The 20,338-nt window shown below is 37.5% G+C and overlaps 1 protein-coding gene across 1 annotated transcript in view; it reads left to right on the top strand.

Moving 5' to 3' along the window:
* MALRD1 (MAM and LDL receptor class A domain containing 1) overlaps positions 1-20,338 on the top strand; it is a 628,554-nt gene that overhangs the window by 344,559 nt on the left and 263,657 nt on the right. The window contains exons 27-28 of the mRNA XM_059059255.2: positions 10,255-10,500; positions 12,300-12,457. Of these exons, the coding sequence (XP_058915238.1) occupies positions 10,255-10,500; positions 12,300-12,457 (404 nt within the window). The remainder of the gene's footprint in view (positions 1-10,254; positions 10,501-12,299; positions 12,458-20,338) is intronic.

The raw sequence follows: 20,338 nt of genomic DNA on the forward strand, positions 1-20,338 counted from the left end.
GAAACAAGGATCAAGGGGGACTACAGGATTTCTCCCGGGTTCTCTTTTTATCACTACTCACTTTCCCTTTTTGCTCTACCTTTTGCAACTCATAAACTACCCTATATTTAGTATAGATCTTAGATATTTTCACAGGACGTTTCATTCCTTATATCTCCTTTTGAAAACTGAAATTTGGTTCTCCCTTAATTTCAACATTTCTTCCATAGCCATCTGGAGTGGAGGATTCAGTCTTCCACTTCCCGTAAACCGTGGTGTCCAGAAAATTGTCAACATTCTTGCCACTCATTTCAGGTTAACACTCCTCAAAGGAGCTTCAGCCTTTGGATTTCCCAATTATAGTATAACTTTACTACTTCAACCCTTTCTTTAACCTGGGGTAAGGCCCTGGCGTGTTCAGGCCTTTGTTCTAGCCTATTTCTTTTTAAAGTAAAACAAATATTTATTTCATTACACACACACACACACACACACACACACACACACACACACAGACGGTGTAACAAAAAAAGGGGCATAGATTAAAAAATCATTTTCTTCTGACTTCAGTCTTTATGTTTCTAATTCCAGAGGAATTGTTTATTGCTTATGTATCTTTCCAGAGACATTCAATAAATACACCGGCACATGTGTATGTTGTGTCTGTGTATGCATTCCTCTTTTTCACTTTAAAAATCTTGTTGTTCATTTGTAGCCAAAGTAAATTTCAGGTGCATCAAAGGTTTAAAATCTTTAAAAAAATGAATCATATAACATATAGTAATCATATAACACTAGAAAACATATGGAAGATTTTTATTTAATGTTGGTTTGTCAAAAACCATTCAAGGAAGGATTGAAAAATTCGACTGCATAAAAGTACAAAATATAATTTTCCTAAAGTGATTTTTATCTTGAGATTTAGCCCTAGGTTATACTTGTGGCTCTCGCTCCGTCTTATGGCAGCAGCTCCATTTGCGATGTCTTACATAAAAATAATTCTCCGTAAATACGCAAAGCCTCTATTAGGTACACTGAAAGAAAACAAAGGATTATTATAGTTTACATTTCCTGACAGCAAAAATAATCCACTGGACTGTCTTCATGTCCCTTCTCTGATAGTTGAATTTAAGACTTCAGAAAATGATGATGCTTAATGATTAAACTCATTACCTTACTAAATACGATACACTCAAAACTCAAGGTATGCAAATTGTTCACCACCAAGACATTAGAAATTTCCTCCAAGTCAGAATTATTAAGAAATATTTATCTTTATAGGTTCCTTTGTATTTCTTATTTGTGTGCTCTTCTAATAGAATTAGGTGAATGTTAGCATGTAATGTCAGCCTAACATTTCTTCAACGTAAAGTATTAAAAATGAGTAATTAGGAAGTTGAGAAATAAACTGTTCTTTCTGAAAATATCCTTTTGAATGAACATGAGTGGTAACTTTGTTAGTATAAATTTTGTCACGCTGATCAAGACAGAAAGTGCTCTTTGAGTGTTTGGATTGCTACTATTTGGAATGAAGAAGGTGGAGGCTGCAGGCACAATATTTTGGCTAATAGGCAGTTTGTTCCCAGTTGAGGGCTGAGCCTATGGCTAGTAAGCATTGCCCAGGAAACATGTAAGCATGGAATGCCGCGGTTCTAAACTAAAGCCTCAGCAATACTGCAGTCACAGTCAGTTGCAATCAGGCTAGTTCCTTCTCCTTAAACCCTGGAGGCTTCTTTTCTGTTTAGACTTCCTTCCATGTTTTCCTCTTTTTCTTAATGCAAATCATGAATCCTCTACCTGTTTTGTTTTGTTTTGTCAATTCTTTAAGGCTACCATGATCTATTTTATGGAATTTCTTTCCACGTATTCTCTCCTTCATGCTAACATTAAAGGAGATCCCACAGCAACTTGGTATTTTCAAGTTTTTGCTGCAAGTTACTCTGAGAAAATATCAAGATGCTTAAAAACTAACAAATAGGAAGGCCTTTGAAACGTTTCAGCATCTCCCAAAGCACCTGGTCTGCCATGTTTTACCTACTGCAAAGACAATAACCAGAAGGGTTTTAATTTGTATCCTCTTACCACCTAGAAGCCTTGGCTGCTCCACTGAACTCTCTTGCCACATAAATAGAATTACAAAGTGAGAAGAAGAAACGCAGCCCCTGACATTCAGGACCTGGCCTGGAACTGTCAGCTAGGCCTTGGGGTTGCTCTGAGCTGGTGTTTCTCCTGTTTAATGTAAACAATGTCACAGAGTCTCAGCATCAGCCAAAGCCATTCTGGTACCATGATGGAGCAAGATGAAAACAAGATCACTCTGTGACTGTGCTTGAACACAGACAAAACATGGACATTGTTTCAGCAAAAAGAGTGACCAAACATTCCCCTATCTTTACTCATATGAATGAAACCTGTTCCTAACCAATTATAACTTTAGCCTATTCTAGTCTTCCCTTTGTTATATAAGAATTATTAAGATACCTGCTTCCTGACAGCACCCAATCTGAAGCAAAACTCCACTTTCTTGGAGCCTCCCCCAAATAACCTAACCAAAGCCCTAATCCTATAATAAGTCACTGCTAATACTCTCTTACTGAGCTGCCTTGTGGTTCCCGAGGGTATTGTTCTCCATCGCTACAATGAGTAATAAACCCAACTTACTTTCAACTATAGATGTGTGCCTTGTAGGCCTTTGCTGGAGGGCAGTGGGACCAGAGAGAGGATGGGGCAAGACTGCACAGTATGTGTGGGCCACTTCAAGGATTGAGGTTTTTACTCAGAGTGAGATGGGGTGCCACTGGAAGATTTTACTTTTTTAACTTTCAAAATTTAATATTTTAAAAAATGTTGTAGTAGTTTCCAACTGAGAGACATTACAAGAACTATACAGAGAACTCAAACATATACTACATACAGATTCACAGATTATTATCAGTTTGCCCATTCGTTTTATATATAAACTTTCTTCTGAGTCATTTCAGAGTAAATTGCAGACATCATCATGTCCTTTTACCTCTAAATAATTCATAGTCTGTTTTCTAAAATAGAGGACAGTCACTTAATGTATAATGATTAAATCAGAAAATTTCATATTTATACAATATTATTATCCAATTTATAGGCCTCATTCAGACTTTACCAATTGCCCCAAAGATATCCTTTATGTAATTTTTGCTTTTTACCTGAATCATAGATGACACACTGAGCACATCTGTGGTAACTGCTTTAACTTCTTTGAAAATTCCAGCATTTCTGTCATATCTATTTTTGCTTCTATTGACTAATTTTTTCAGGATCCAATCAAGGATTGTGCATTACATTTAGTTTTTCTGTATCTCTAGATTTCTTTAATCTATAACAATTACTCAGCCTTTCTTTGTCTTTTGATATCTTTGAGAAGTATAGGCCTTTTATTTTGTAGAATATCCCTCAATTCGTGTTTTTTGATTTCTCCCCATAATTAGATTCAGTTTATGCATTTTTGGGTGAAAATGACTTGTCAGCTCTTTTGGAAATTAGTTGATCATATATTTGTGAGGCTATTTCTGAACTGTACATCCAGATCCACTAACCAATCTGTCTGTACATAAGTCAGTACCATACAGTGTTAATTTTTATAGCTTTATAGTGTATATAGAAACCAGCTACTGTGAGTCTGCCAACTTTTTAGCTAATGTAGGTGCTTTGCATTTCCATACACAGTTTAGAATCATTTTGTTAATTTATACAAAATCCTACTGAAATTTTGATTTGGGTTATATTGAAAGTATAGTTAAATTTGGAGAGAATTGAGTTCTTAGCAATATTGAGTTTTATAATCCATAAAACTGTTATGTATCTCCATTTATTTAGGGTCTCTTTTCCTATCAATATTTTGTAGTTATCAGTGTAAAGGCCAGGCATGTATTTTGTTAAATTTATCCCTAGAATTTCATGTTTTGGGATGCCATTTTAAAGGATTTTTTAAAAATTTCAGATTCCAGTTATTTATTTCTGGCATATGGAAATGTAGTTGATTTTTGTATATTGATGACATGTAATCTTGCTAAACTTACTTGCTGGTACAAATAGCTTTTTTGTAGATTTTATAGAATTGTAGGTGAACACATTGAGCTCATTTATGATAGCTGCTTTAACCTCTTTGATAATTGCATCATCTCTGTTTTATCTATATTTGCTTCTATTGACTGATTTTTCTCCTGGTTTTAGATCACATTTTCCTACTTCCTCATGTGCTCTTAATTTTTAATTTGATGCTGGACATGGTGAATTCTATGTTGCTAAGTGCTGAAGTTTGGTAAATTCCTTTAAAAAGCATTGAACTTTGTTCTAGAGACGCTTAAGTTGCTTACAGTTCTGTTTGGTCCATTTAAGTCTTATTTTTAAGTTTTTGTAAAGACAGGTTTAAGATAGAAGTCAGCAAATTTTTATAGTCAATTTTATTTTTAACTTAAGGGAAACTTTATTTAGTCTTCTTTTTAAAGCAGTCTAGTTTAAAAACAAGTTGAGGGACTTCCCTGGTGGCGCAGTGGATAAGACTCTGTGCTCCTAGTGCAGGGGGCCCGGCTTCCATCCCTGGTCAGGGAACTGGGTTCCATCCCTGGTCAGGGATCTAGATCCCACATGCATGCAACTAAGAGTTCGCATGCCACAACTAAGGAGCCCACGTGTTGCAACTAAGGAGCTGGTGAGTCGCAACTAAGGAGTCCTGGAGCCACAACTAAGGAGGCTGCCTGCTGCAACTAAGACTCAGTGCAGCCAAATAAATAAATAAATATTAAAAGAAAAAAAAGATGAATAAGGTCTAAGGACCTAATATATAACATGGTGACTATAGCTGATAACACTGTGTTGTATAATTAAAATTAACTTGCTAAGAGAGTTGAACTTAAGTATTCTTATCAAAAAATAAAAATATTAAAAATAACAATAAATTAATTAATTAATTAAAACAAGTTGAGGTTAAGAGAACAGTACGTTCAGAGAGTGAATATGTTCAGCTGTGCAGGTCATGTGGTCCTGACTGAAACTACTCAACTACCATTTCAATGTGAAAATAACCATAGATAATATCAATATATAAACAAGTGGGCATGGCTGAGTCCCAATAAAATGTTATTTACTTAAACAAGTGGTAGGCCAGATTTGGTCCTGAGACTACAGTTCCAATCCATGGTCTAGAGACTACTTCCTGCTAGAGTCTCTTTGCTTGTTACTAAATTGTACCCTTTCTGGATTTCCTACTGAATGCCCTGTTTATTTGCCAAGGACTCTCCACTCTGGCTGGCAGTAACTCAAAGATATCTGGTCTTCTGTAAATTCTGGTAATTTTTCAGCTTATATCTCCTAGTTATTGTTTTCTTAGAAGTTGTTGTCAGTCTCTCTTTGTGGATTTTACCCTGCAAACATGAAAATTAGAATTCAGCAAAGCCTTAAGCATATCTCTGGATCTCCTTAGCTACATACCTCCTGTTTCTCCGCCACTCTGCCTTGCAAATTCTAACTGTCTGAGACTCTGTCTTCTCAACTCACTGCAACCTCACTTTCTGCTGGGCTGACCATTTTGGAGCTACAGTCTAGAAAGTTCCTCCAAGAAGAAGTCTGGCATGATCCTATATAGGATTTGCCTTTTTTTCCCTTTCTCTAAGAGATCACAATCCTGTGCTTTCTGTTGTGCAGTGTCTGCGAACACTTGTTTCATAGATTTTTCCCAGGTTTCTAGTTGTTTATGGTTGGAGGATAATTTCATACCTTCTTACTCTTTCTTACTACATGTGCTAAGAGCCAAAGTCCTCTCATTACTTATTTTGATGCTGAAATTATTTCTGATTTGACCAGTAGTTCAACCTTTCATCATAATGATGTAATTTTTGGAGAACTTCATTAATTTTTGGCACACACACACAAGAATTCCCAGGCTCATATTGGACTTTCTTTTCCTTAGCCCCAAACAGACCATTTTCCCAAGAAGACCTAGTTCCTTGTAATGGGGAATAGTATTTAAATAACATAGAGTTTGGGGCAGAGAAGTAACTTTCAATTTATTTAAAATATCACCATGTAAATATTTTTGTAAATATTTGTAATATTTTTATTGAAGTATAGTTGCATAATGTGTTAATTTCTGCTGTACAGCAAAGTGATTCAGTTATGTGTGTGTATATATATATATATATATATATATATACACACACACACACACACACACATTCTTTTTTATATTCTTTTCCATTATGGTTTATCATAGGTTATTGAATATAGTTCCCTGTGCTATACAATGGGGCTTTGTTTTTTATCCATCCTATATATAATAGTTTATATCTGTTAATCTCAGCATGGTTCTTTATTGTTTAATGGACCATACAGGGCAAAGGTAGGGTGCAGAGATCAGGAAGGAAAGCACTGCAATACAATCACAAAAAAATGTTAGTGGCTTGAGCCAAGATAGTAACAGTAGATGTAATGAGATATATTCTAATGGTAGGATTGACAGTTGACAGAATTCACTGAAAGATTACATGTGAGTTATGAGATAAAATGTTGTATATATTATTACTACAGCTCCTAGAACTTGGGGCCATCCTCAACTACAAGATGGTCCGTCATCCAAAATTTGGTTCAGATATCAAGACTGATGACACCACATACACACCAAGATGGTTTGAAAATGTCTGTTACTCACATAATGAGGCTTTCTAGGACATAAAGGTAGCTCCTAGGCATGTCCAAAAGTAGTTTTAGAGAGCAAAGAAAGAAAACTGGGATAGAGTTTTATGGTGGTTAGGTGGTAGGACCTGGCTGAGGATTCCAGTGCACAGGTAGAGGCTTGCGTAGTATGAATCTTCTACCAACAGGGGGAGCACCTGGATTTTCTTACCAGCTCTCCCAGATGTGGGCACAATGGGAAGGCTCTCAGCAATCAGGTCATACATCAAAAAGTGGAGTCAGGTCCATCCACCTCACTACAAATAACTCAGTTTCATTTCTTTTTATGGCTGAGTAATATTCCATTGTATATATGTGCCACATCTTCTTTATCCATTCATCTGTTGATGGACACTTAGGTTGCTTCCATGTCCTGGATATTGTAAATAGAGCTGCAATGAACATTTTGGTACATGACTCAGTCAGAAGGAGAAAAAACAAATACCGTATGCTAAAACATATATATGGAATCTAAGAAAAAAAATATCATGAAGAGAATAGGGGTACAATGGGAATAAAACACAGACCTACTAGAGCATGGACTTGAGGTTATGGGGAGGGGGAAGGGTAAGCTGGGCCAAAGTGAGACAGTGGCATGGACGTATATACACTACCAGACATAGAATAGATAGCTAGTGGGAAGCAGCCGTATAGCACAGGGAGATCAGCTCGGTGCTGTGTGACCACCTAGAGGGGTGGGAGGGAGGGAGGCACAAGAGGGAAGAGATATGGGAACATATGTATATGTATAACTGAATCACTTTGTTGTAAAGCAGAAACTAACACACCATTGTAAAGCAATTATACTCCAATAAAGATGTTAAAAAAAAAAAAATGGAGTCAGACTCTACCATACAGAGCTCCTTACAAGATATTTTTTCTGTGAATAACTGGAGTTGCCATTAATACAGATGAGAAAGACTGTTCAGTGAGAAAGTTTGGAGGGGAAGAATCAGAGTTTGAATTTAAGCATATTAAGTTTCAGATGTCTCTAAGGTTTACATGGGAGGTTTTTAACTTTTATAATTTGTTCTTTCTTACAAAATTAAACTGCCTATCAACAGGGTCACTGCCTAATTTAAACAATATTTTTTTCTGTAAAAATGAACACAGTTTCATAAGAGCCTTAATATCAGAATCATTTAAAGGTATACACCCTACTTTCAAGTAGCTGATTTCTTTAGACAAAACAACAGGCATGGAAAATAATTTAGAAATAGGTAAATAACATTAGTTGATAACTTCCCTTGATGTTTACCAAAAAATGTTTTTTGTTATTTTATGAATAGAATGTATTATAACGTGAAATTTTCTTTATTAACATAGAGGGCTTTCTGTTCAAAATTAATCTTGGGTAATATTCAAATTACTGTATTTTTAAATTATACAGGTATTTATGTTTTAGATAGATAAAACTTAATCACTGTGATTATCTTAAAATACTAGCTATATTGATTGTGGAATATATTGGGCTCTATGTTTCCATTTAGAAACATCTCCAAATTATTTTCTTGTGTGTTTTAAAAGAATTAGATATTAGCTTGATTCACTGGCTTTGGAGAAAAGCATGTTTAAAACCAGTAAATTTGTTTTTACTCCCCAAACAAATTGGAATTGACAGCATCAATACAAATATCAATTGTATAACATCAAATGATCTAGTAATTTCTCAGGTTCTCAACAGATCCATGAGAGATACTGCATCTAGTAGTCAACACCACCGTTTCTGTCCCTCGGTGGTCTTGTGTTTGCGATAGTTGACCTATCACTGCTCTTCAAGTCAATGGATTTTTAAAAAATAAAGACAACAGACCTGGGTCCCAATTGCATTTCTGCTCTTGAAAAATCAGCAAGTCATTTAACATCTATAATCCTCAGTTTTCTCATCTATAAATGAGAGCGTTAATGTAAGTGATCTCCATTTCCATTAAAGCTCAAAAATGCTTTAATGTTACAATTCTGAGTTAAGCTCTGTAATTGAAACATCAAAGGTATTTTGTCTTAACCTCCAATCTGCTAGCTGAACTGGGCACCTAAATATAAATAGTTTAATCCCACACTGCAAGAAAAGAAAATGGTAGCAATTAACCCAGACAAGAAAGTTTTGTTAGAGACAGAATGCATGGCTGAAGCTTATTTTCAAAGGCTTTGCAAGTGTAAAGGCCATTTAGTTAAGCAATCTTGAGTGTACAGTCCAAGAAGAGTTTAGCACACAAAATGGCTAGGAGGCTTCAGAACACCAGACTCCTCCCCAGTGGTTTCTACATGGCCTTCCATTCCTCTCCTGCCACTTCTTCTCTCTTAGCCATCTATTTTCTAAAATGTGAGACCGATCCAGAACATAAAAGCTTTTCTATGAGATTTTATCAGCAGGAGTTTCCAATTCCCAGAACACCTTCCATTAAATCCCTGAATCACTTCCTACCTCTAATGCATACCAATCCTAAATCTTCAGACACTCTGCCTCAGGCCATGGAAGCTACCATCTAAAAATGAAGTAGAAAGTGGTATTACCAGCTCCCCTAGACAAGGAAGATGGGAAGGAGAAAACTTTCAGATACTATAGTGTCACAAAGCAAATGTGAAGCTGATGTCCCAAGCTGGAACTCGGAACAACTTTTCCTGCTAAAATATTGTCACCCATGGTGGTTATGTTCTATTGTAATATTGGAGCAGGACAATAACGGTACCTTGACTGTGCATATTGAACTGGTTTATCATTTCCAAAACACTTTCACTCATTCATTTATTTAACTCATATTTACTGATTGCCTATGAAGGGCCAGGCACTGGTGATATAAACAAGGCTCTCTAATTAGCTTAATTAACTTCTCTAGTTTTTACTATTTTTCTTTCTCTTTAGATAGAGACACTAAAGCTCATCAAGTGTATGATCCAAGTCGCATAACTGATAAGTATCAAAATCAGTTCGAACTCAATTGTTCAAAAGCATTGCTTCTTATCTTAAACTCTGTGGAAAGGTCTTTATGGTTGACATTGCTTTGTCGGGAAATTGCTCCTAAAATTCCAAACAACTGACGAATAAATAAGTGTTTTGGAGAAAAAAAGTCTGTTGGAAAGTTGGATATTACTTGTATATTCATGTCCCTGCTTCTGAGGAAGTATATATGTTTGGCTTCTGATAAATGCTGGAGTGCAAGGATGCTGATGGAATGTACTTTCAAATACCCTGTAATATATAAACTCTTATTACCCTAAAGATTTTGTTTCAGGATAAAAAATGGAAAGCCTCACTTTGGCTTTTATATTTTTTGAGTATAGCTTACAGGAAGTGCTGTATCTGAGGAGGATTGGGGTACTTTCCTAGATCAATAAATTGATGCTTAATTTTTTTTTTTTTTTTCATTTTGAATGATGCTTGTGAGTGATCTATAGACCAGAACCTAGAGGGGATTAGGAGAGAGAAAGGTAGGGGTCAGACACCCCAAACTCCTAAGGACACCATGTTTCTTTACCTGTTAAAGGGAATCCACTCTTACTATCTTTTAACCTCACTAATGTGTTAGGAGTGTTTCCTCATCCTTTCTTTGTTTGTCTTCTCTTTTTTAGGTTACTGTCCATATGGTTATCGGGAATGTCAGAATGGCAAATGTTATAAACCAGAGCAAAGCTGTAATTTTGTAGACGACTGTGGAGATTCTACTGATGAAAATGACTGCGGTGGCTCCTGTACTTTTGAAAAGGGCTGGTGTGGTTGGCAAAACACTTTGGCCGAAAACTTTGATTGGGTTTTGGGGGTTGGCTCTCCTCAAAGCCTAAGACCTCCCAGAGACCACACACTTGGAAATGAAAATGGTAGGTTATTAGGTTCTTCCAGACACCCTAATCACATTCACAGTGGTCATCACGTTCTCTTCCCTGAGAGCATCTGGAGAGACCACCGTGGTGCCAGGGCAACTAAGTCAAATGTTTAACGAGCCTTTTTGTCTCCCAGGACTGCATAACAGGCTGCCACAGACTGGGTGGTGTAAACAGCAGACGTTTATTGTCTCACAGTTTTGGAGGCTAGAGATCTGAGATCAAGGTGTCAGTAGGGCTAGTTCCTTTTGAGGTCCTTGAAGGAGAATCATCTGTTCCGTGACTCTCACCTAGCTTCCGGTAGCTTCAGGCACTACTTGGCTCGTAGGTGGTACTCTCCTTCTGTCTTTGCACTGTCTCCCCCTCTATGCATGTCTGTCTCTGTGTCTACATTTCCCCTTTTTATTACAACAGTATTACTAGATGGGGGCCCACCCTCATGACTTCATTTTCACTTGATCATCAGCACAGACCCTACTTCCTAATAAGGTCACAGTCACAGGGAATGGAATTAGGACTTTCACATCTTTTGGGGGACACCATTTAACATATAACAGTGAGTAATTAAGCTTGAATATTACTTTGATAATTGTAGATAGATGCTAATATATGCTGCTCTCAGGTACCTTTCCTAAATGACACATACTTGTAATCAGTAACCGTGACTTCTGTCACTCATTTGATCATTAGAGAGTCATTTAACTTTTCAGACTCTCAAACTTCTCATCTGTCCGATGGAGATAATAGAATTTTCCCTGTGTACCAAACAGGGATGGTCAAGATCAAATGAGATGATCTGTATGAAGGGGAAAGCAGTTAGAAAGCTGTAGAGGCATGCAGTTGTAGCTATAAGATCATCTAAGTGAAGGGTGCTAGGTATAGCTTCTTTTTTTTTTTTTTGCGATACACGGTCCTCTCACCGTTGTGGCCTCTCCCGTTGCGGAGCACAGGCTCCGGACGCGCAGGCTCAGCGGCCATGGCTCACGGGCCCAGCCGCTCCGCGGCATGTGGGATCTTCCCAGACCGGGGCACGAGCCCGCGTCCCCTGCATTGGCAGGCGGACTCTCAACCACTGCGCCACCAGGGAAACCCGGTATAGCTTCTTTTTACAGTGAGCTGAGGTCAGGTCTCAGATTCATTGGTCAAGGGGCAAAAGACATTAGGAGAATAAAAAAGGGATCCTGAATTCCTGGATGCTACAGAGTAGGAAATATTGACATTTCACAGGCCTGTGATAAAACAAAGCTCTCCAAGCCAGACCAACCATGACAAAGAAAGGTAGGTGTAAGTTTCATTCAAACGCTCAGCTATACATACATAAAATGTTTTGGATATTTGGATACACAAGCAGAAAACTCAATATCTTTCCTTGTGTGTTGTATATTAAAATCCTCAGCATTTCATTTATGTACTCAACAGATGACTGAATTTTTAAAAGTACGTCATATCCCTCCATTTGTACTTTATAGACAATCTTTGCATTGTTTTACAATAACTGGACAGCTTGGGGAGTCCATAAAATAATTTCTATAACTATCTTGTTGAGTCCATGGCATAAATATCTTGTCAGATGAGTTAATCTGCACACCGTGAAGTACTTTGCTAAAACAGAGACAGTTGGATATTGTTCTGCCAGTGAGCCAGAGGCAATGCTATTAGATTTCCTTTCTCTTTCAAGCAGAAATACCTTTGGCAGTTCAGATCACAGAAATGTAATTAAAAACCCCAAGATGGAAAAGCTAACATAATCCCCTCAATGTCATTTTTGCGTTATCTGAATCCCATCTTGTTCCCAGGGCACTTCTTGTATCTGGAGGCTACTCCGGTGGGCCTTCGGGGCGAAGAAGCGCACCTCAAGAGTGGTCTGTGGCAAGAAGCCAGCGCTGCCTGCACCATGAGCTTCTGGTATTTTATATCCACAAAAGCCACGGGGTCCATTCAGGTCCTCATTAAGGTAGGATCATCTCCTGCAATGCCTCTGAGCTTAGTGAAGTTTCCTAGAGACAGCACATGGCCCAAAGGAGATTATCACAACTCTGCTTACCGGGCCCTGGGAAGCCTCCTCCCATCAGAGGGAGCTGCTACTTGTGGTTCAGATGCTCTGAGGAGGTTGGTAAACTGGACGTGGGAACCAGCTTTGAGCCCAGCGTTGTACCCTGCGGTTATGACTGAATCCCAGAGACTCCTTTTATGGTAACAATTAGTCTAAGACACACAAGTTCAGGTATTTCTTTCCCAGTCCTTCTCAGTAAAAGAAACTCGATTATTTGTACGTCTGAAAGGAGAGCAGCTATCCATTTTAACTCATATATGAGCAATCTTAATATTAGACATTCTGGTTCTAAGCACACACCGTGCAAAGGACAGAACCGATCAGGAGAGTGATGAAGGTATGATTACATCAAACTGCTTATTAACTATGACACAGTAATGCATTTTCTTACTGTGGGTTAATTAGATGTTTCTGTCAGGGCTTTAATTTCGTTTAACAGAGTGGCAGTGTTCAAGGACCAAAATACCAAAGTATACATTAATATTAATGAGACGTGGTTCATATACCTTTACTCTTTGGCAAGTTACAACAGCAGCAAAAAGGAGATAAGTGTGTGTGTGTGTGTGTGTGCGCGCGCGTGTGCGCACATGTGTGTTCATTTCAAGAATCTCATTAGAATTCCAAGAAAGCTTACTCTAAAACCATGCTCTAGAGGCCATTGCTGTTTTATCACACATGGGCTTCGGTGAAGTGCCCTGACACTGATAGAAAATGCCTGACCATAATACCAAAGGCCTCATATATCCGAATAGCTAATGCTGCATAGTTCATGTTTTATCTAAAACCTGAGTTAACTTTATATTTTAGGACTCTTCTATAATAATGCAGAAAAGCCTGCCTAATAAAATACATGCAGCAATACCACAGTGATTTATTCTTATATTTAAATATGAAAACTTCCTGAAATGTGTGTAGGGCTTCAAGTTCTTGTAAGAGTATTTTGCCAGTACTCTACTGAATGTGATACTGGATTATATGGTCTGTACTGCTCTGTAACAAAAATTCAACTGAGTAAGTTTAAAGATCAAATTGCTTTATTGAACGATTCATGAACTGGACAGTATCCCATGTAGCAAATAAATAGAAAGGAGCCCTGCCAAGTTGTGGAAAAGGAGAGGTTTTTAGAGGCAGAAAGGGGGCAGAAAAAGGAAATTACTAGCAAAAAAATTCATTGCTTCAGGGAAGGTTGCCCTTCTGAGGAGGATGGAAGGGTTCTGTTGGGCAGATTACTTTCCTAGTGCTGACTGGTTATGATTACAGACCTGAGGGAACTTGAAACTGCAGTTAGGTTAAGTGTTAAGTGTTAGTTTCCTGTCATGCGGCTTAGCACAAGTGACTCCATTTTGAGCCTCTTTTCTCTTTTTTCAACGGTACCACATGAAGGACTTGGTACACTGGATTTTGCTTTTATTATTTGTTTCACTCTTTCACTCATATTTACATTTCTCCTCTCTTATAGTAATAAATTTTATATTACTATAAAATGTAAAATTAAACCATTTTGAGATATAAGTCTTCCTATCAAGTCACGTTGAGCTCCCATAGTTCCTCCAATTGATTCCTATGGATATTTAACAGCATCTTTAGAGACCCGTTTTCCTACTGTATTAAAAAAAAAAACATTAAAAAATATGCCTATTATTATTCAGTGACATTTATTACAAAGGAGAGAAACCTTTCATAATATATATTGATTTTATATTCATGAATTTTAGGTCAATTGTTTCATTTTTGGTAATTAACAATACATATTTTTGATCATCATTACAAAGTACTTCTTAGGCTTCTCTCTGTGTGGAACTATGCTGGATTTTTACCTTGCTCATTAGTTGGAAATTGTCCTAGCCAGATGGCAGACACAGTAGGGGCAGGGATGCTACCTTTTCTTTCTTTCTTTATTCCTCATCTTTTAAAATGTTCCCAATCTATACATATGTTGCCCCTGGCCCAGTTTCCTCTGCCTTTCCTCAGGAATGCCTCCTCCTGTGTTCCCCTCTTCCCTCCATACCAAGTCCAACACAATCTGGTAGATTCAGCCTTTCACAAAACATTCCTTGACCACTATTGCCCACCATGATTATTCCTTTTTTTCTGAGTGTCCCTCACAACTCCAGAAATTCTTCCTGCTCATTGGCTGTTCATTTATATTTATTCTATTTCAATAGATACATTATAAAATATTTAAGGCAAAGCCTTGAGGCTTTAGTCCTTATGTCTCTCAGCTCTTCAGAGAAGGGACTGGTGGATGAAGCGATTGCAAGAGGAGAGTAGTGCCTTCCCAGAGCCCAGTGCTGGGCTCAGGACACCCCTTCTTTGAGATAAGCCTTGTGCAGGAATGGCTGTTATGCATTACATGCATGACTTTCAGGTCTAATCTAGAGAATCTGAAATCTAGGTCTGAAATATATACATGCAATCAGATGCAAAAGGCATGGAACCACTGACCAATAATTTAAGGACGATCTAGTTTTACTTTGGCTCAGCGGCCATGGCTCAACGGGCCCAGCCGCTCCGCGGCACGTGGGATCTTCCCGGACCGGGGCACGAACCCGCGTCCCCTGCATCGGCCGGCGGACTCTCAACCACTGCGCCACCAGGGGAACCCAGACGATCTAGTTTTAAAGGGTAGTATTGATTACAGATCACAACCAGAATAATACATACTGAGAGTTACATTTACCAACACACACTATCTCATGTAATTCTTAGCACAACCCTCTGAGGTAAATAAAGTGAGCCCCATTTTACTAAGGAGGGTCCCATAGAAATAACCTAACCATCCTATAGCCACATAGCCAGTCAGGGACAGATGGGAGTTTGAATCCAGGTTTGTTTACATCCCAAACTTATGTGTTCACCCCTCACCCTTATCCCCAGTGTCCCTCACTGATAATACTGAGTTTTCTACTCTTCATAATGAAATAGAGATTCTGTTTTACTGAGATCCGTATTCATTGCACAGAATCATTTTTTAAAGGGGAAAAATGAATAATAATCCTTATAATGGATATGTGTGATCCTTAAACTATCCTGTTATAAAGGAGTGAATTCAGGGAAACCCCAGCCAGGCAAAGCTCCTGCCTTAGGAAACACTCAGTAAAGAGCAGTACTATTTTACATATTGTCTATATTTATATTTTCCTTCTGTATTTCTTGCTTTCAGTCGCGTGAAGACTACTTTTCACTAAAGAGATGTAATTAAATCAAATGTAATCTTTGTGTCTTAAAGTGACTGGTGAATTCTGAGAAAATGGAAAGAGCATCTTATTGAGAAATTAACCTTAATTTTTTTCTTTCCTTGAAGTCTGCTTTAGTTATAAATGTAAAGCACACGCAATAAAGTGAAGTAGCTACAGTTTTTCAAGAGAAATTACTTTTTAAAATACAATAGTTTGCTTTTTTTTTTTTTTTTTTTTTTTGAATGAGAACAAAGAGTCTACCAGGTAGAAGGATTATTAGCTATCCCTCACTGCTTGGGCCAAGCCACTTTGTAAGTGGGATTTAGTCCAGGGGAATTGCTTGCGATCCCTGCCATTCTACTGTGTTTTTTATTTAATAGGTGAGTCAGTCAAAGCTCAGATGGGCTAAGTAGGAAGTCCAAGGTTATAAGTTAGTGGATGAGCTAGGACTTAAACTCAGGTATTATAAAAATTAAGATTAGAATGTTACACAATCTGGTTCCTGTCTTTCTATGAGAGAAGATTGAAAGTTGATAATCTAAATTAAAATACATGGATCATACCTTTTTCTGAATGTAGTAATAATTCATTTTTAAAATAGTATGTTTGTTCTTGATAACATCTATCATTTTTACCTACCATTTAACTCATTTACATTCAGTATTAAATTTTGCATTAAATTTAAATGTATTACTTTTCAAACCATCTAAGATTTAAAACAAAATATGAAACAAATGTTCACGGGTAGAGGAAGAGTTCCACAACATAAAAATTAACTTGTTTTTACAATTATATTTAATTTTACACATTTTTCTGGCCGCTTGTTTTCTGATGGGGTTAATTAATTATGAGTAATATGTCGATTTTAATATGCTAAAAAGAATTTGGGGGGAATTTTAAAATTTACTTGTGTTTGATAAAGTGTTTTCATAGGTAAAAAGTCTGTCTAGTCTCATCACGAAACCAAAGACCTTTGCATCTTTTCAACTAGCCATGTGAATAAAATGCAGGAACACCTGCTACCTGAAGGACATTATTGTGTTTTAGGAATACTCCACCTTTGATAAACTGTTGATATGTTAATCAAGATGACTGCATGCTGTAGGGAATTTGAATCTATTTGACTGAAGGGGACTATCATTATGCCATCATGATAGAAAACATATTCAAGCCAGAAGTGGAGAAAAATAATGTATTTCAGGAGAGCCCTCCTGATTATAGCAACCTAGTTACGCTGCAAGAACGTAATTAAATTAGCTTATTGCTTTATCGTACTTAGTGATTCAGAGAATTTTAGAGCTGGTGGGGTCCTTCGAAATATGTTTAAACTATTCATTTTGCAGATGAAGGAATTAACATTATGAGGCTGTATTTCTTGTCCCAGCTCATACGGTATTTTAAGGAAAAAGTTAAGATGTAAATCCAATTTCTCTGACTTCAAATTCAGAGCTCTTATATACTTCCTGGAAATTCTATCTAAAAATCATATTCAATATGGAAATACAGATTTTGTTCAATAGGCTGTGGAAAATGTCAGATGGACAGAGGAAAGGCCAGATTCCTTTGCCTACTTAGAAGCCTGGAAGTTCTGGTTCTGTTTTACTCTCAACCTAGCAAACAATGAGCGTCAGTTGGGTTTAAGAGTCAACTGACAGGGCTTCCCTGGTGGCGCAGTGGTTGAGAATCCGCCTGCGGATGCAGGAGACACGGGTTCGTGCCCTGGTCCGGGAAGATCCCACATGCCGCAGAGCAACTAAGCCCGTGAGCCATGGCCGCGGAGCCTGTGCGTCCGGAGCCTGTGCTCCGCAACGGGAGAGGCCACAACAGTGAGAGGCCCGCATACCGCAAAAAAAAAAAAAAAAAAAAAAAAAAAAGAGTCAACTGACAAAAGTGGGCATTCTCCATCCAGCCTAACCCGCCGCTACCCTGTCCCCGGCACACACACTCACCACAGTCCTAATGTGAGAAGGTTTACAACTAATTGCCAATACTAACGTGCCTAAGAGCATGCCAGACAGATTTTTATATTTAGGCATCTTTCGATCTCTTCAGCCTACTGAATATCTGATGCTCTTTTAGTCACGTTGTTGGGATTTTGTTCATTATTTCAGAGTAAAGGATGTAGAGAATATGGGTAGAGAGGATACATGGAAGCTGGATAGAGGAAATCGGTTTTTCAAAGACTGTCATGTGCATTGGGGGCTGTAAATCCATTAAACTAAACTTTAGTACCAGAACGTTATTTGCTTTTCTGGAATTGTTTCAACACATTAACAATTCGATCTGCGTAGATTGGGCGCTACTATATTAGTGACCTTGAACAAGTCAAGGGAGAAAAGTTGGTCTTTGCATTTCAAGCTATAGCCTTGCGAGAGATCAGCACACCCAGAGTTTTATTAATTAGTTGCCGCAAGATCACAATGCCATGATTTATGTAAAATAAATGTTCCTTAGAGAACATGGCAATGTTTATTCCAGGTTTGTTTTTGACTAAGTGAGATTTTTCTAAACTTCTCACTTCTCACTTCTTCCTTTACCTCCTAGTGCTGCCCACTAGGACTCACAGGCAGCCAGTGGCGGCCCTTCTATTAAGATTTCTATTAAGATGCTAAAAACTTAGTTAAATTGATCCCAGAGTTTTACTTTTCAAGAGACTCATAGGGTCTGCTCTAAAGATTGTTCTCACTACTATTACTGCTGTTTCACTTCCCTTTCTGTTCCCACTACTGCTCTTGTGACCAGCCTCTAGTTATTGACTGATTTCTTTTTATTAATTGAAGTATAGTTGATTTACAGTGTTATATAAGTTTCAGGTGTACAACAGAGTGATTCAATATTTTTATAGGTTATACTCCATTAAAAGCTATTATAAAATATTGGTTATTTTCACTATGCTGTACATTTCATCCATGTATCTCATTTATTTTATGCCTGGTACTTTTTACCTCTTAATCCCTTCTTCTATCCTGCCCCTCTCCCCACCCCTCTCCCCACTGGAAACCACCAGTTTGTTTTCTGTATCCATATGTCTGTTTCTGTTTTGTTATATTCATTCATTTGTTTTATTTTTCAGGTTCCACATCTAAGTGAAAACATACAGTATTTGTCTTTCTCTAACTTATTTCACATAGCATAATATTCTCTAGGTCTGTCCATGTTCCTGCAAATGGCATAACTTCATTTGTTTATTAATGGCTGAGTAATATTCCTTTATATATATATATATATATGTATGTATATGTGTATATACCTATATATATATACACACACCACATCTTCTTTATCCATTCATCTGTTGATTGACACTTAGGTTACTTCCATATTGTGGCCAATTTCTTTTTTCTATACAATGTGCTAAGTCTTTTTTTACACATAATAATTCATTTAATCTTCAGAGTAAATCTGTAAGGTAGATATTTTGTTCTAATTTAACAGACCATGAAATTGAGACCCAGGTCACATAAATAATAAGTGGTATCATCAGGATTAAGGCAATTCTAACTCCAAAGTCCATGCTCTAAACCACTGCACTCAACTTCTGCTGTTAGATTTTAAAACATTCTCATACCCAGGAGGCAAGTATATTACTGTTCATCAAAGTTTTCCAGGGGCCCTGAGATCATACAAATTAGAGATTTTCATCTCTGCATATTAATAAATCCACAGGCCTGAACCCACACATGTTAGAGAGGGGAGGGGATTACTTTGTGCTTAGCAGCTTCTGTAGTTTTTTTTTTTTTTTGGTGGTACGACGTGGGCCTCACACTGTTGTGGCCTCTCCCGTTGCGGAGCACAGGCTCTGGACACGCAGGCTCAGCGGCCATGGCTCACAGGCCTAGGCTCTCCACGGCATGTGGGATCTTCCCAGACCAGGGCACGAACCCGTGTCCCCTGCATCGGCAGGCGGATTCTCAACCACTGCGCCACCAGGGAAGGGAAGCCCGCTTCTGCAGTTTTATTTGTTTGTTTTTTAACAGCTTGTCAACATCTAGTAATAATAACCGTATTTATCTAAATCACTCTACCTCATATCTAAATAATTCAAAAATTTCAAAATCATGTTTAATAGTTACATTTTAATGTTGGTGAATTGAAGAAAGAATGAATTGGAAGCAACGTAATTTGATTTTTATAAGAACAAAACTAGCTAGATGAAAGCTCTTAATTTTTCTTCAAACACGAAATCTTTAAAACTGTTGCAAACATCTATTCTTTCAGAATCTTCCCCTCTCTCTTTCTCTCTGCTTTCTAGTATGATCAAACTTGATAACTATTTTCCCTCTTTGAAAACTGAGACCTCTAAATTAAAAGCAGAAATCTTCAAGATCAGGGGTTCTTAATCAATAGTCTGTGTATGTGTTTGCGTGTGTTACAGACTTCTTTGGTAGTCTGATGAACTTCTGAATTACCTCTCACCATACTGTTATAAATGCATAAAATACTAGAATTACAAAGAAACAAGTTAAATTCATACTAATTATTAAAATATTTTTTAAAATCCAAAATTGTGACTTAGTAAACTTGTGTTAAATGACAAAATCTAGCAGAGGATGAAATAACTGCCACTATTTCAAAGGGTGATAAGCATAAGTGATATTTTTGA

This window comes from Kogia breviceps, chromosome 3 (assembly GCF_026419965.1).
Source record: "Kogia breviceps isolate mKogBre1 chromosome 3, mKogBre1 haplotype 1, whole genome shotgun sequence".
Taxonomy (NCBI): Eukaryota; Metazoa; Chordata; class Mammalia; order Artiodactyla; family Physeteridae; genus Kogia; species Kogia breviceps.